This window comes from Erinaceus europaeus, chromosome 2 (genome assembly GCF_950295315.1).
Source record: "Erinaceus europaeus chromosome 2, mEriEur2.1, whole genome shotgun sequence".
NCBI lineage: Eukaryota > Metazoa > Chordata > Mammalia > Eulipotyphla > Erinaceidae > Erinaceus > Erinaceus europaeus.
In genome coordinates this window covers 74,740,593-74,755,625 of record NC_080163.1, presented here as the reverse complement: position 1 = coordinate 74,755,625, position 15,033 = coordinate 74,740,593, and the positions used below count along the sequence as shown (strand labels likewise).

General features: G+C 39.8%; 1 protein-coding gene across 4 annotated transcripts in view; it reads left to right on the top strand.

Moving 5' to 3' along the window:
* The window catches only part of UBXN8 (UBX domain protein 8), a 31,259-nt gene that overhangs the window by 2,132 nt on the left and 14,094 nt on the right, over positions 1-15,033 (top strand). Inside the window, exons 2-7 of one of the 4 annotated variants that reach the window (XM_060182931.1) lie at positions 3,592-3,714; positions 4,493-4,560; positions 6,632-6,754; positions 11,259-11,393; positions 12,995-13,024; positions 13,718-13,759. In XM_060182931.1, the coding sequence (XP_060038914.1) occupies positions 3,592-3,714; positions 4,493-4,560; positions 6,632-6,754; positions 11,259-11,393; positions 12,995-13,024; positions 13,718-13,759 (521 nt within the window). Of the gene's footprint in view, positions 1-3,591; positions 3,715-4,489; positions 4,561-6,631; positions 6,755-11,258; positions 11,394-12,994; positions 13,025-13,717; positions 13,760-15,033 lie in introns of all 4 variants that reach the window. The other 3 variants (XM_060182928.1, XM_007532140.3, XM_016192141.2) reach the window with 3 other exon arrangements.

Below are 15,033 nucleotides of genomic sequence, written 5' to 3'. Positions count from 1 at the left end.
TACGCAGGTCCTTGTGCTTTACACCACCTGTGCTTAACCTGCTGCGCTACCGCCCAACTCTCATATAGCTTCTTTCTTTGTGGTACTAGCTAGGGAGTGAACAGAGGACCTTCTTGTATGCACACTATACTGCTGGGCCACCTTCCTAGCCTGCCTGCTTGCTTGCTTGCTTTCTCTCTCTCTCTCTCTTTCTCCCTCCCCCCCGTATTTTGAATAGGAGAAGGAAAAATCTCAAAGCACTGCTCCACTATCCATGAAGTTTCATTGGTGCTGTTCTTGATGCTCCCATGTGGTGTCTGGGATTGAACTGTGGTCTCACATGCATAGTAATGCACCTGCTTTGCTCGCCATGTCATCAAGATGATAACTTTATTGTGTACTTGTTATAAACCAAACATGTGCTTAGCCTATTTCTTTTTCATCTACTCTGCATTAGAGCCACAGTGGGCCTAGACCACAGCTAATTTTTTTTTAATTTCGTTTTTTGGGAATTAATGTTTTACATTCGACAGTAAATAAAATAGTTTGTACATGCATAACATTTCCCAGTTTTTCATATAACAATACACCCCCCACTAGGTCCTCTGTCATCCTTTTTGGACACCCCCCCCCCCCCCATGCACCCCAGAGTCTTTTCCTTTGGTGCAATACACCAACTCCAGTTCTGGTTCTACTTGTGTTTTCTCTTCTGATCTTGTTTTTCAACTTCTTTTTTTTTTTTTTTTTACTGAAATATTTAGTGAGTTATCCTGCCTATTAGGACCATTACAGAGCCCACAAATTCTACTGAAATCTCTTTCCAACCTTTTAATTTTTCTTCAACAAAAGCATTCACAAAAATCTAGTAAAACAGGAGTCGGGAGGTAGCTTAGTGGGTTAAATGCATGTGGCTTAGGGACCAGCCTAAGGATCAGTCAAGGGATCAGCCTAAGGATCCAGGTTTGATCCCTTGCCTCCCCACCTGCAGGTGAGTCACTTCACAGGGGGTGAAGCAGGTCTGCAGGTGTCTATCTTTCTCTCCCCCTCTCTGTCTTCCCCTCCTCTTTCCATTTGTCTCTGTTCTTTTTTTTTTTTTTACTTATTTTTTTTATTTAAGAAAGGATTAATTAACAAAACCATCGGGTAGGAGGGGTACAACTCCACACAATTCCCACCACCCAATCTCCATATCCCACCCCCTCCCCCGATAGCTTTCCCATTCTCTATCCCTCTGGGAGCATGGACCCAGGGTCATTGAGGGTTGCAGAAGGTAGAAGGTCTGGCTTCTGTAATTGCTTCCTCGCTGAACATGGGCGTTGACTGGTCGGTCCATACTCCCAGTCTGCCTCTCTCTTTCCCTAGTAGGATGGGTCTCTGGGGAAGCTGAGCTCCAGGACACATTGGTGGGGTCTTCAATCCAGGGAAGTCTGGCCGGCATCCTGATGACACCTGGAACCTGGTGACTGAAAAGAGAGTTAACATACAAAGCCAAACAAATTGTTGAGCAATCATGGACCCAAAGCTTGAAAAAGTGGAGAGGAAGTATTAGGGAGGTACTCACTGCTAACTCTAGTATACTTCTGCTTTCTTACTTTGGTGCCATACTCCAAACTCAGTCAATTTCTGCTTTGCGTTTCTACTTCTTCTTTTTTTTTTTTTTACATGCATAACATTCCCCAGATTCCCATTTAGCAATACAACCCCCACTATTTCATTCATCATTTTTCATGGACCTGTATTCTCCCCACCCACCCACCCACCCCAGAGTCTTTTACTTTGGTGTAATACTCCAATTCCATTTCAGGTTTGACTTGTGTTTTCTTTTCTAATCTTGTTTTTCAACTTCGGCCTGAGAGTGAGATCATCCCATATTCATCCTTCTGTTTCTAATTTGTTTTGCATTTTCTGCCTTTACAGTGGATAGTAAGGTAGGGCAGAACCTCAAGGAAATGCAACTAACTTGTTTCTTGCAGTGTCTCCATGTGGTTCCTGAAAAATTTTTTTTTGTAATTTTTTATTTATTTATCTTCCCTTTTATTGCCCTTGTTGTTTTTTTTTTAATTGTTGTTGTAGTTATTGTTGTTGTAGTTATTGTTGTTGTAGTTGATGTCGTCTTTGTTGGATAGGACAGAGAGAAATGGAGAGAGGAGGGGAAGACAGAGAGGAGGAGAGAAAGACAGACACCTGCAGATCTGCTTCACCGCCTGTGAAGCGACTCCCCTGCAGGTGGGGAGCCGGGGCTCGAGCGGGACTCGAACCGGGATCCTTATGCCGGTCCTTGCGCTTAGCGCCACCTGCGCTTAACCCACTGCGCTACAGCCCGGCTCCCTCCTGAAAATTTTAATTTAATTAGTTACATTTTCCTAGATCTCTAGAATATCAGTTGTGTCCAGTGGTTGGCTGTTTACTTTGCTACTCAGTATTGCCTGTTTGAGTCTCTGAATATTGTCTTTTTTTCCATTCAAATTCATTAGCATTTTCAAGTCATTTCTTCTCCCTAGGGCTACGTCAGATAGCCATATTGTGGGGCTATGGTTTTATATTTTATTTATTTTTAGCATCTAGATTCCAAGTATGCACGATTCCCTTGCTTCTGTGCCAATTTTTTCATTCTTTTTATTTAAGGTTAAAAAAAGAGAGAGAGGTAGTCCAGGAGGTGGTGCAGTGGCTAAGGCACTAGACTCTCAAGCATGATGTCCTGAGTTCAGTTCCCGGCAGCACATGTACCAGAGTGATGTCTGGTTCTTTCTCTCTTCTATCTTTCTTATTAATAAATAAATAAAATCTTTAAAAAAGAGAGAGAGAGAGAGACAGGGTAGGGGAGATAGCATAATGGTTATGCAAAGAGGCTTGCATTCCTAAGACACCTACATCACAGGTTCAGTTCCCCACACCACCATAAGCCAGAGCTGAGTAGTGCTCTGGTGAAAATTTAAAAAATTAGAGAGAGAGAGAGAGCCAGCCAGCCAGCCAGCCAGCCACAGAGAGGACCTTTCCCTGGTGTGATGTACTCAGGTGATTCCAGGGTTCAAAGCTTAGGGCCTCACATACAGTTAAGCATGTACTCTACTGGGTCAGCTATTTTCTAGTCCAAAGATAACTGTTTTGAAATAGAATTAGATTTTGACAAGATGATACTGTCACAATTTAGTATCTGATTATGTGGATGATTTTCTTTCTTTAGGGGAGAGGGGTAACTATAACATATGCATTGTTGATAGTTATAATATATATTTTTAAGATTTTATTCATCCATCAATGAGAAGGATAAGAGGAGAGAGAGAAAGAACCAGACATCATTCTGGTACATGTACCACCAGGGACTGAACACAGGACCCCATGCTGGAGAGTATAATGCTTTACCCGCTGCACCACCTCCTGGACCACGTTATAATATTTTTTATATAGCCATTCAAATTATACCTATGTGCTTGAAACAAATGTTCTGAAATTGCTTTCTGAAATCTTGTCTGGTAATTACCATTATTTTAGCACTCAAGTGGATGATATAGGAAATTCTGTATAAGTTGTATCACTAAACTTTTTTAGAAAAATCTTATGTATTATTAATTTCTTGGAATTTAATTTTCCTTTTTTTTTATACCTTATTAGGAATCAAAGATATAGTTTTGCTGTGTGGACGAATATTTTTACTGCTTGCTCTTCTTTCTTTAATTATTTCTGTGACTGCCTCATGGCTTAACTCATTTAAGTCTTCCCGAGTTTATCTGAAAGGTAAGTTTTTTTTTGTTATGGTACCTTATTATGCTATTTTATTTTATTTTATTTTATTTTATTTTATTTTATTTTATTTTATTTTATTTTTACCAGTGCACTACACAGTTCTGGTTCATGGTGGTGTGGGGGATTGACTCTGGGATTTGAAAGCTTACTTTTACTCTCATATTCAGGATATGGAATAGCATTGCTTTCATATGTTGTGTTAGTAATAGGTTCCCATTATATGCCTAGGAGATATTGAAGTCTTACTAAGGAAAAAACACACTATAATTCTTCTTTGAAGAATCCTCACCAAAACTACCATATATAGAGTTAGCACATGTTAGAGAATATTGGTTTCAGGATAGGTCTTTTGTTGTAAATATTACTTGCAAGTATATTCCAATTGGCTGCTTGTGTATCTTTTTCATTATTTGAATATATGTAATCTGTTTATTTTATTATTATTATTATTTTATTTATTATTGTTACAAGGGTTATCACTGGAAGGGAGGGAGACAGAGAGGAAGGGAGAAATAGAGACATCTGCAGACCTACATCACCACTCCTGATGCTTCCCTCCTGCAGGTGGGGAGTGGGGAAGTAGGGCGGGTTTCCAGACCTGTGCATGGTAGCATGTGCACGTAGTCTGACCTCCTAATGTGTTTTTTGAAGACATGTATCACTGAAATTAATATTTAAATTTGTGTTAATATTTAAAGACGACTTTCAGGGAAAAGAGCATTTAATTTATTGAAACTTGCAATTTAAAAACACTTTTATGTCTTAGAAGAAGAAGAGAAGAATGAGGAAACACAAAAACTTGTGAGAGAAAAACAGCAAGAAGTACAGGGTGAGAAGGTAAAGCATATATATATATATACACACACACATATATATATTTATGAATTTTTAAAAAAGATTTTATTTATTTATGAGGAAGATAGGAGGAGAGAGAAAGAACCAGACATCACCCTGGCACATGTGCTGCCGGGGATCAAACTTGGGACCTCATGCTTGAGAGTCCAAAGCTTTACCACTGCGCCACCTCCCGGACCACAAGGTAAAGCATATTTTTAGAAGAGTAACTATAGAGAGAATACAAAATATCTGGAGCATTTAACATTTTAGTCTATTGCTGTCAGTATTTGTGTTCAGGTTGTTTGGTTTTTGCTTGTTTGTTTTTTAAATGAAATGATTTCTATTTATTTATTGGATAGAGACTGCCAGAAATCAAGAGGGAAGGGGGTGATAGAGAGGAAGACAGTCAAAAGACACCTGCAGCCCTGCTTCGCCACTCACAAAGCTTTCCCCCTGCAGGTGAGGACCTGGGGCTTGAACCTTGGTTCTTGAACCCTGGTCCTTGTGCATTGTAACATGTGCGGTCAACCAGGTGCACCACCACTTGGCCCCACTCAGGTTGTTTTTTTAACATTGAAATCAAATTCACATGCTAGAATGTAACCATTTTAACATGTACAGTTGAGTGACATTTAGAATATTCATGATGTTGTACAACCACTACTGTATCTAGTTCCAAAACATTTTCTTCATCCCAGAGAAGACCCAGTATCCATTACATAGTCACTTCCTCACTCCCTGCTTCTTTCATCCTGTGGCAACCACAAATTTACTTTTTTTTTTTTTCTCCAGGGTTATTGCCTGGGCTCAGTGCCTGCACCGCGAATCCACTGCTCCTGGAGGCTATTTTCCCCCTTTTATTGCCCTTTTTAATTAATTAATTATTTTTATCATTGTTGTGGTTATTGTTGCTATTGATGTCATTGTTGTTGGATAGGACAGAGAGAAATGGAGAGAAGAGGGGAAGACGGGGAGAGAAAGATAGACACCTGAAGATCTGCTTCAGCACCTGTGAAGTGGCTCCCTTGCAGGTGGGGAGCTGGGGGATCGAACCAGGATGCTTACTCTGGTCCTTGGCTTTGTGCCATATGCGCTTAACCCGCTGTGCTGCTGCTGGACCCTTGATATTTATTTATTTATTTATTGAGGGGGTTAATGCTTTACAGTGTAGTCATTAATATATGCACAGGACTCTCTAGTTCTCTTCTACCCATCCTTCCCCCCCCCTTTTTTTTTTTTTTTGCCTCCAGAGTTATTGCTGGGTGGGACTCATGCTTGCACTACAAATCCATTGCTCCTGGAGGCTATTTTTTCCTTCTTGTTGTCCTTGTTGTTTTTATTGTTGTTGTTATTGCTGTCATCATTGTTGGGTAGGACAGAGAAATGGAGAGAGATTGGGAAGACAGGGGGAGAGAAAGACAGACACCTGGAGACCTGCTTCACTGCTTGTGAAGTGACCCCCCTGCAGGTGGGGAGCTGGGGGCTCGTACTGGGATCCTTTCACTGGTCCTTGAGCTTTGTGCCATGTGCCCTTAACTTGCTGTGCTACCGCCCACCCCACCTCCCTTTTTTTAAGAAGACTTACTCATTTATGAGAGAGAGGGGAGGAGAGAACCAGAGCATCACTCTAGCACTTGAGATACTGGGGATTGAACGTCAGATCCTCAAAAGACAACTCAAAGCTTCATCCATTCATTGATCCACCCACTGGGCCCTGAAATAGCCCTTTTTCTCCATGTCTTCACCAGAAGTTGTTTGTCCTTTTTAAAATATCATTTATTATTTTATTTTTACCAGACCACTACTAAGCCCTGGCTGGTGGTGGTGTGGAGGACTGAACCTGGGACCTTTGACACTAAAATCTCTCCGCATAACTATTATGCTATCTCTCCCACCCTTGTTTGTCCTTTTTGATACATGACATTCTCACAGTTGTGAGGTGGTAATGCATTGCTGTCTTCAGAACAAACAATTTCTCAACTTTTGTATTTACAACTTTGCAGACAGTTTAGAATCTGAGGAATGTTAAAGTATGGTAACTGTATCTAATTTATTTATTTATTTTTAACAGAGTAGGAGATATATTGAGAATGTTTTAAAGCCTCACCAGGAAATGAAATTGCGAAAACTACAAGAACGTTTTTATCGGATGACTGATGAAACATGGAAATTAAGCAACGGACATAAGCTTGGGGTTAGAAAATATTCTCATTTTCTATTTTGAATTCTTCTATTATGTTTGCCTTTACATGTATTATTTTTTTTGCAAGTAATGTTATACTGCTAGTGCAATCTTTTTAAAATTCTTAGAATTTGTTTTTAAGAAGTCTTCATTGTTAATGATAGTATATCATTTTTCACTCAGCAGTAATTTTGTTTTGTTTTGTTTGTTTTTGTCACTGGGGTTTCACTGCTCCAGGCCTACTTTTTCAAGTAGACAGACAAACATAGAAAGACATCAGGGGGCTAGGCAGTGGCACACCCGTCTAAGCGCACATATTACCAAGCACAAGGATCTGGGTTCGAGCTCCCGCTCCTCACTTGCAGGAGGACTGCTTCACAAGTGGTGAAACAGGTCTGCAGGTGTCTTTCTTTTCCTCTATCTCCCTGTCCACTCTCAATTTCTCTCTGTCCTGTCTAATAACAACAACAGCAAATTGGAAAGGAAAAAATGGCCGCTGGGAGCCGTGGATTCGTAGTGCCAGCACTGAGCTCCCCAATAACCCTGGTTACAAAAAAAAAAAAAAAAAAAAGGAAAGAAAAAAGAAAAAAAAAAAAAGAAAGCCATTGCAGCACTGGAGTAATAGAGGCCAGGCTCAAACTTCCATTATGCCCATAGAGAGGAAGCAACTTAGGGGGCTGGGCAGTAGTGCAGCAGGTTAAGCATACATGGCTTGAAACGTAAGGACCAGCCTAAGGATCTGGGTTTGGGCCCCCAGCTCCCCGTCTGCAGGAGTGTCACTTCACAATTGGTGAAGCAGGTCTGCAGGTGTCTATCTTTACTCCTCTCTGTCTTCCCTTCTTCTCTTGATTTCTCTCTATCCTGTACAACAACAAAAGCTATAACAATAACAACATTGGAAAAATAGCCTCCAGGAGCAGTGGATTCGTAGTGCTGGCACCGAGCCCAAGCGATAACCCTGGAGGCAAAAAGAAAAAGAGAGGAAGCAACTATCAAGTGAGCTCTCTTGCCAGATCTAATAATCAGTTTTTGTTCACTTTGAAAAGCTAAATGACTTCTTTTAAAAAATATTTTTATTTGCTTACTATTGGATAGAGACAAAGAAATTGAGAGGGGAGGGGGATATAGAGAGGAAGAAAGATATATACCTGCAGCACTGCTTCACCATTCATGAAGCTTTCCCCCTGCAGGTGGGGACCACGGGCTTGAACCCTGGTCCTTGTGCACTGTAATGTGAGCACCTAACCAGGCACCTAACCACTGCCTGGCCCCACTAAGTGACTTTTGTAGTGAAAGAGCATATGACTTGTTTCCTTGGAAATATTCTACTGGGAGTTGGGCAGTAGCACAACGGGTTAAGCACACGAGGTGCAAAGCGCAAGGAATGGCTTAAGGATCCCGGTTCGAGCTCCCGGCTCCCCATCTGCAGGGAAGTCGAGTCACTTCACAGGCAGTGAAGCAGGTCTGCAGGTGTCTGTCTTTCTCTCCCCCTCTCTGTCTTCCCCTCCTCTCTCCGTTTCTCTCTGTCCTAACAGCATCAGTAACAATAACAATAATAACTACAACAATAAAACAACAAGGGCAACAAAAGGGAATAAATAAATTTAAAAAAAAAAAGAAAATATTCTACCATATTATAGTACTTGAAAAACAAAACTCTTGACAAAATCACTGTGTTTTGCATGAGGAAATTTTAGTCTTTCCTTAAGTAAGCTTTCCAACTATTATAAATTCATTATATTCACTATGCTTGACTTATTATTTTTATTGTTTATTTAAGAAAGGAGACATTAACAAAACCATAGGATAAGAGGGGTACAGCTCCACACAATTCCCACCACCTGATCTCCATATCCCATCCCCTCCCCTGATAGCTTTCCCTCTGGGAGTATGGACCCAGAGTCCTTGTGGGTTGCAGAAGGTGGGATGTCTGGCTTCTGTAATTGCTTCCCCACTGAACATGGGCATTGACTGGTCGATCCATACTCCCAGTCATTATTATTTTTTAAAGATTTATTTAGGTGGAGGAGGTAGTTCAACTGGTAGAGAATGGGACTCACATGCCTGAGGCTCCTGGTATAGGCCCCAATGTCATATATACCAGAATGGTCCTCTAGTACCACTCCCTTACCAGTGAAAATGTATATATGATGCTAAATAAAGAAAAATAAATGTTTCATAAAGAAAGATCCACTTGCAGAGGGAAAGCTTTGCAAGTGGTGAAACAAGGTTGCAGGTGTCTCTCTGTCTTTATCACCCCTTCCCTCTGGATTTCTGGCTATCTCTATCCAATAAATAAAGATAATAAACAAACAAACAAAAAAAAAAGAAAGAAAGACCATGAAATATCTCTGCTGGTAGAGTACATACATTACAATGTGCCTCGACCCAGGTTCAAGCCACAAGCCACCACATAGAAGCACCTGCAGGGGGAAAACTTAACAAGCAGTTTTGTAGTGACTCCTCTCTCTCTTTCCTTCCTCCTGATCTACCTACAAAAGAAAAAAAAAAAAGTTCATTGGGAGCTATGGAGTCCTTTAGGCACCAAGCTGTAGCAATAGCTTTGGTGGAAACAGTAAAATGAAATAAAATAAAATAACAACTGGCAAGATAGCTCACTTGGGAGGTTGTCTTCTTTTCTGTGAATGTGACCTAGTTTTGAGCCTGGCTCCTACTTCCTTGGGAGAAGTTTTCATGCTGTGGTATCTTTCCCTCTCTCCCTATGTCTTTCTTTGTGTCTGGAAAAAAAAATAAGTAAAGCTGTCCTGGAGCAGTGAAATCTGGAGACTATAAAAGTCTATGTAAAAATTAGGAAGATATTTAATAAGAGAAAGAGGAAACAGCATAACTATGGCACACGTGTTACTGGAGATTGTATCCAGGACCCTATGCATATGGGCTGTGTATTCTACAGCTGAGCTACCTCCCTGAATAGTTAGCTAACTAAGTTAACTTCTGACTTATCTTTTTGCTTTGATATTGAGTATAATTTTTCCCTTTGCTAATGTAAGTTGACAATTAAGTTTTCTTATAAATGGAAAAAGACAAAAGAATTAAATACTACAATAACTTGTTACAGATAATGTATGTGAGATAATCTTTCCATGACTTTTTATTTATTTTGGATTCAGAAATTGAGAGGGAAGGAGGGAGATAGAAAGGGAAAGAGAGGGGGTCTGGGTAGTAGCGCAGTGGGTTAAGTGCACAAGGCGCCAAGCACAAGGACCGATGTAAGGTTTGAGCCCCTGGCTCCCCACCTGCAGAGAGGTTGCTGCATAAGCGGTGAAACTGGTCTGCAGGTGTCTGTCTTTTTCTTCCCCTCTGTCTCTTCTGTCTTCTCTCGATTTCTCTCTGTTCTATTCAACAACAACAACAGCAATAACAACACTAAAAATAACAAGGATAAACAAGGGCAACAAAAGGGAAAAAATGGCCTCCAGAAACAGTGGATTCATAGTTCAGGCACCCAACCCCAGCAATAACCCTGGAGGCAAAAAAAAAAAGAGGAAAGAGAAAAATCTACAACAGTGTTTCACCACTTGTGAAGCTTTTCTCCTGCAGGTGGGAACCAGGAGCTTGAACCTGGGTCTTTGTGCACTTTAATGTGTGCACTGAACCAGGTGCAGTAGCACCCAGCCCACCCCTTAAAACTTTTATTTATTTGTTTGTTTTTTTCTGGGGCCAGGTGGTGGCGCCCTTGGTTGAGCGCATATGTTACAGTGCACAAGGACGCAGGTTCAAGCTCCCAGCCCCCACTTGCAGGAGGAAAGCTTCACAAGTAGTGAAGCAGGGCTGCAGGTGTCTCTCTGTCTCTCACCCTTTCTATCTCCCCATTCCCTCTTGATTTCTGACTGTCTCTATTCAATAAATAAATAAAGATAATAATAAAAAAAAACATTTAAAATTGTTTTTTTCCTAGAACACTACTCAGCTCTCGCTTATGTTAGTGTGGGAGATTGAACCTGGGACTTTGGAGCTTCAAGCACAAAAATCTTTCTGTATAACCATTATGCTATCTCCTCTAGCCTTTTTTTTTTTTTTATTTAATCTAAGGAAAAAATACTTCATTTTCTGATTCTTATCATGACTAAGTTATTATTATTATTTTTACTTAAATGCCATAAAACAAAATAACCGTCTATGAATAGGAAAAAGCTGATGGAAAACTATGTGTCTTGAACTATTGAAGTTTCTGCTGGAGGGTGGTGGAGACACAGAACTGGTGGTGGGAACGGCATGGAATTCTACCCCTGTTATCTTATAATTTTGTAAATCACGAATATAAATAAATAAATAAGAAAGTCTTGTGGTTTGGGAGGTGGAACAGTGGATATAGCATGGGACTCTGAAGCATGAGGTCTTGAGTTCAATCCCTGGCGGCACAGAGTGATGGTTCCAGAGTGATGTCTGGTTCTTCCTCTCTCTTTTCTCAGCCTATCTTCTTCATGAGTAAATAAATAAAACCTTTCAAAAAGTAAAATAAAAAAAGAAAGTCTTGTCTCTTGTTTTTGACCAGGGGGATGAAGATTTGGTGATTGAAGATGAGAGTCACATATCTTTTGAAACAACAAGCAGAGAAGCAGCAAAGAGACGGAAGTTGCCTAAGACTTTAACCAAAATTTCACCACCTGAACAGCCCAAACAGAAAGAGGTTCATTACTTAATACTTATTCACAGAATTGTATCAATGTGCTTTAGGAGTATTAGTCTATGGAATAGGTAGTATACTGAGTGAAAGCTATTTCTATTCAGTGCTGGTTCAATCATCTACAACCTCGTGCATGGGACAGATATGCTATAACCATAGAGCCACCTGGCTATATCTGACAGTAACTTCTTTGTCTTCTTTTCTTTTCTTTTAAATAGAGAAGCAGAAAGATAGAGTGAGAGAGAAGAGAGAAAGAGAGAGATGTGAGGGGGGTAGATATCATAATGGTTATGCAAAGAGACTCTTGTGCCTGCGGCTCCAAAGTCTCAGGTTCAAAATCCCTGTACCACCATAAGCCAGAGCTAAGCAGTGCTCTGGTTAAAAAAAAAAAGGAGAGAGAGAGAGAGAGACTGAGACTACAGCACTGAAATTTCCTTGTTGGGAGGGGGTGGGGACTGGGCTCAAAGCTGGTCTGTACACATGGCAAAGCAGGAACTCTATCCAAGTGAATTATTTTGCCAGCCCTACACTGCCACTTCTAAAGGCCTGGTTAATAGCTATCAGAATCTTAAGTCGTTTTTATCATTTATCCATATTTCCTTTCTTCTAGTGATAAATATGTTAAAAAAGAAGACTTTCTCTTAAAATACTTGTTACCAATAATTTTGAACTCAAGATTTTTTTTTTTTTTGCCTCCAGAGTTATCACTGGGGCTCGGCACCTACACTATGAATCCACTGGTCCTGGAGGCCATTTTTCCCATTTTGTTGTCCTTGTTGTAGTTATTGTTGTTATAGCTGTTGTTGTTGGATAGGACAGAGAGAAATCGAGAGATGAGGGGAAGACAGGAGGAGAGAAAGACCTGCTTTACCGCTTTGAAGCGAGCCCCCTGCAGGTGGGGAGCTGGGAGCTTAAACCAGGATCCTTAGGTGGGTCCTTGCACTTTGCAACATATGCACTTAACCTGCTGCGCTACCGCCCAGCCCCCTCAAGAAGTTTTTGCCTGAGGGGTGGTGCACCTGGTTGAGTGCACAGCTTATAGAGCACAAGGACCCAGGTTTGAGCCCCCGGTCCACACCTGCAGGGGGAAAGCTTTATGAGTGGTGAAGCAGTGTTGCTTTTGTAGAAAAATATTTACTCATCTTAAAAATGTTTGAGTATATATAATTTTGGGATCTTATTGAACTTGCTAATAATACTTATCCTCTTGAAATTATATGTAGCATTATAGGAGATACATCTCTGTCAGGAATATTCAAATCTCTCTTCTAAATTCAAGGAACTGTCTAAAATATAAGTCACTACAAGTGACTAAGATGAGTGCAGAATATATAGAACCTACTGCAAAATGGTGTCTTGAAACTAAGAAAGTACTGGTTTTCATCATTAAATTGAATCCAGTAATCAGTGTACTAATTTTTACAAGTATGTAAAAAAAAAAGAGAAAATATATGTAGCATCATCATAAGGACCTTTATCTAAATGTGTAAATTGGTAGCTGTGATCTAAAATCCTATTTTTATTTAATTTCTAAAATGCTTATTTATTTTTGTTTATCTATTTTTTAAAAATATTTTACTTATTTATTTGTTTTACCAGAGCAGTGCTCAGCTCTGGCATATGGTGATACTGGGGTAAGTTGTTAATAGAAAGTTGTTTTCTTAAAAATATTTATTTACTCAGCTTCCATGCGTGCTCTCTCTCTCTCTCTCTCTCTGGCTGGGGGGAGGCAGAGAATCAGAAAAATTGAAAAAACCATAGCACTGACTCTTTCTTCAGTGCAGTGAGGGCTGGACTCAAACCCAAGTCAAATGCATGGCAAAGCAGCACACTGTCTAAGTGAGCTATTTCAGTACCCCCCCATTTATTTATTATTATTTGTTTGTTTTGTTTTTTTACCAGAGCAGTGCTCAGCTCTGCCTTATGGTGGTGTTGGGGATTGAGCCTAGGGTCTCAGAGCTTCAAGCATAAAAGTCTTTTTTTCATAATCATTATGTTATCTCCCCAGCCTCACTCACCTTTATCTAAAAAAAAAAAAAAAAAAAAAAAGAAAATTCATTGAGTTTAGATGTGTATAAACTCTATATTGAAAGACTTCTTGAGGTTATTTATTTATCTATTTATTTAAAGACATTTATTTTATGAGGAAGGTACGAGAAAGAAAGAACCAGATATCACTCTCTGCATGTGCAGCTGGAGGATCGAACTCAGGACCTCAGACTTGAGAGTCCAAAGCTTTATCCACTGTGCCACCTCCCAGACCACTATATTTATTTTTTCTTCAAAATATTTGTGTCTCTGATACTAACACTTACTTTTTAATTTAGGTTCTTAATTTACCTGAAGAGCCTCCTGAAACAGCTGAAGAAGTAAGCTTTTTTTTCTTTTAATATTTTATTTATTTAGTTTTTTTAATGTGAGAGAAATATAGATAGACCAGAGCACTGCTCAGTTCTGGTTTATGGTGGTGGTGGGGATTGAACATGGGATTTCAGAGCCTCAGGCATGAAAGATTTTTGCAGAACCATTGTTCTGTCTCCCCAGCCCTGTAAGCTTTTTTTTTTCCTTTGAAAATTAATTATATTTTCTATTTTCGTTACCATCAGGTAAGTGTATCTTCTCCAAATTTGAGCTTAGACAGAAAAAAAAAAAAGGGAGTCGGGCAGTAGCGCAGAGGGTTAAGCGCATGTGGCGCAAAGCACAAGGACGGGCGTAAGAATCCCTGTTCGAGACCCCGGCTCCCCACCTGCAGGGGGGTGTTCCCTTCATAGGCAGTGAAGCAGGTCTGGAGGTATCTATCTTTCTCTCCCCATCTCTGTCTTCCCCTCCTCCATTTCTATCTAATGTACTATCTAACAATGACGACATCAATAACAACAACAATAATAATTACAACAACAATAAAAAAAGACAAGGGCAATAAAAGGGTAAGTAAATAAATTTTACAAAATTTTAAAAAAGAAAAAAAATCATACATTTTATGCTCTTGCATTGTAATTATGTCTTATTTTCTTTCTGGTATGATATCAAGCTCCTCAGCTTGAGTTCTAATTTGGTAGTCTGCTGTCCACTGAGTTTGTTTTTAGAACCTTCCCATTGTACCTGACAGAGATGGAATAAATATTGGATTGTCAGAAAAGTCATGATGTACATTTTTTTTTTGAAAAAAAATACATCATGACTTTTCCAACAACCTAATAACATGACGTTCTCAAAACTTCAGATCAGCACATGAATTAGTTGGTTTTTTTTTAAAAAAAGATTTTATTTATTTATTAATGAGAAAGATAGGAGAGAAAGAAAAAACCAGATAGCACTCTGGTACATGTGCTGCCGGGGATTTAACTTGGGACCTCATGCTTGAGAATACAGTGCTTTATCCATTGCGCCACCTCCTGGACCACATGAATTAGTGTTTAAATCAGAATCAAAACAGGCAGAATGATTTCAGATTGTACTTTTCTACTTAAAAATGGAATACAGTTTCTTTGTAGATGTTCCCATTTTAGGATGGTTTGCTGTTTGGGGGGACAGGCTTGATTAGATCGAACCCCCACTCTGCATGGAGTTGACTTCCTCCAACTTCTCTGTTATTATTATTGTCAGGTTTGGTTTCAGGCACATTGTAATGTGTGAGAAACAG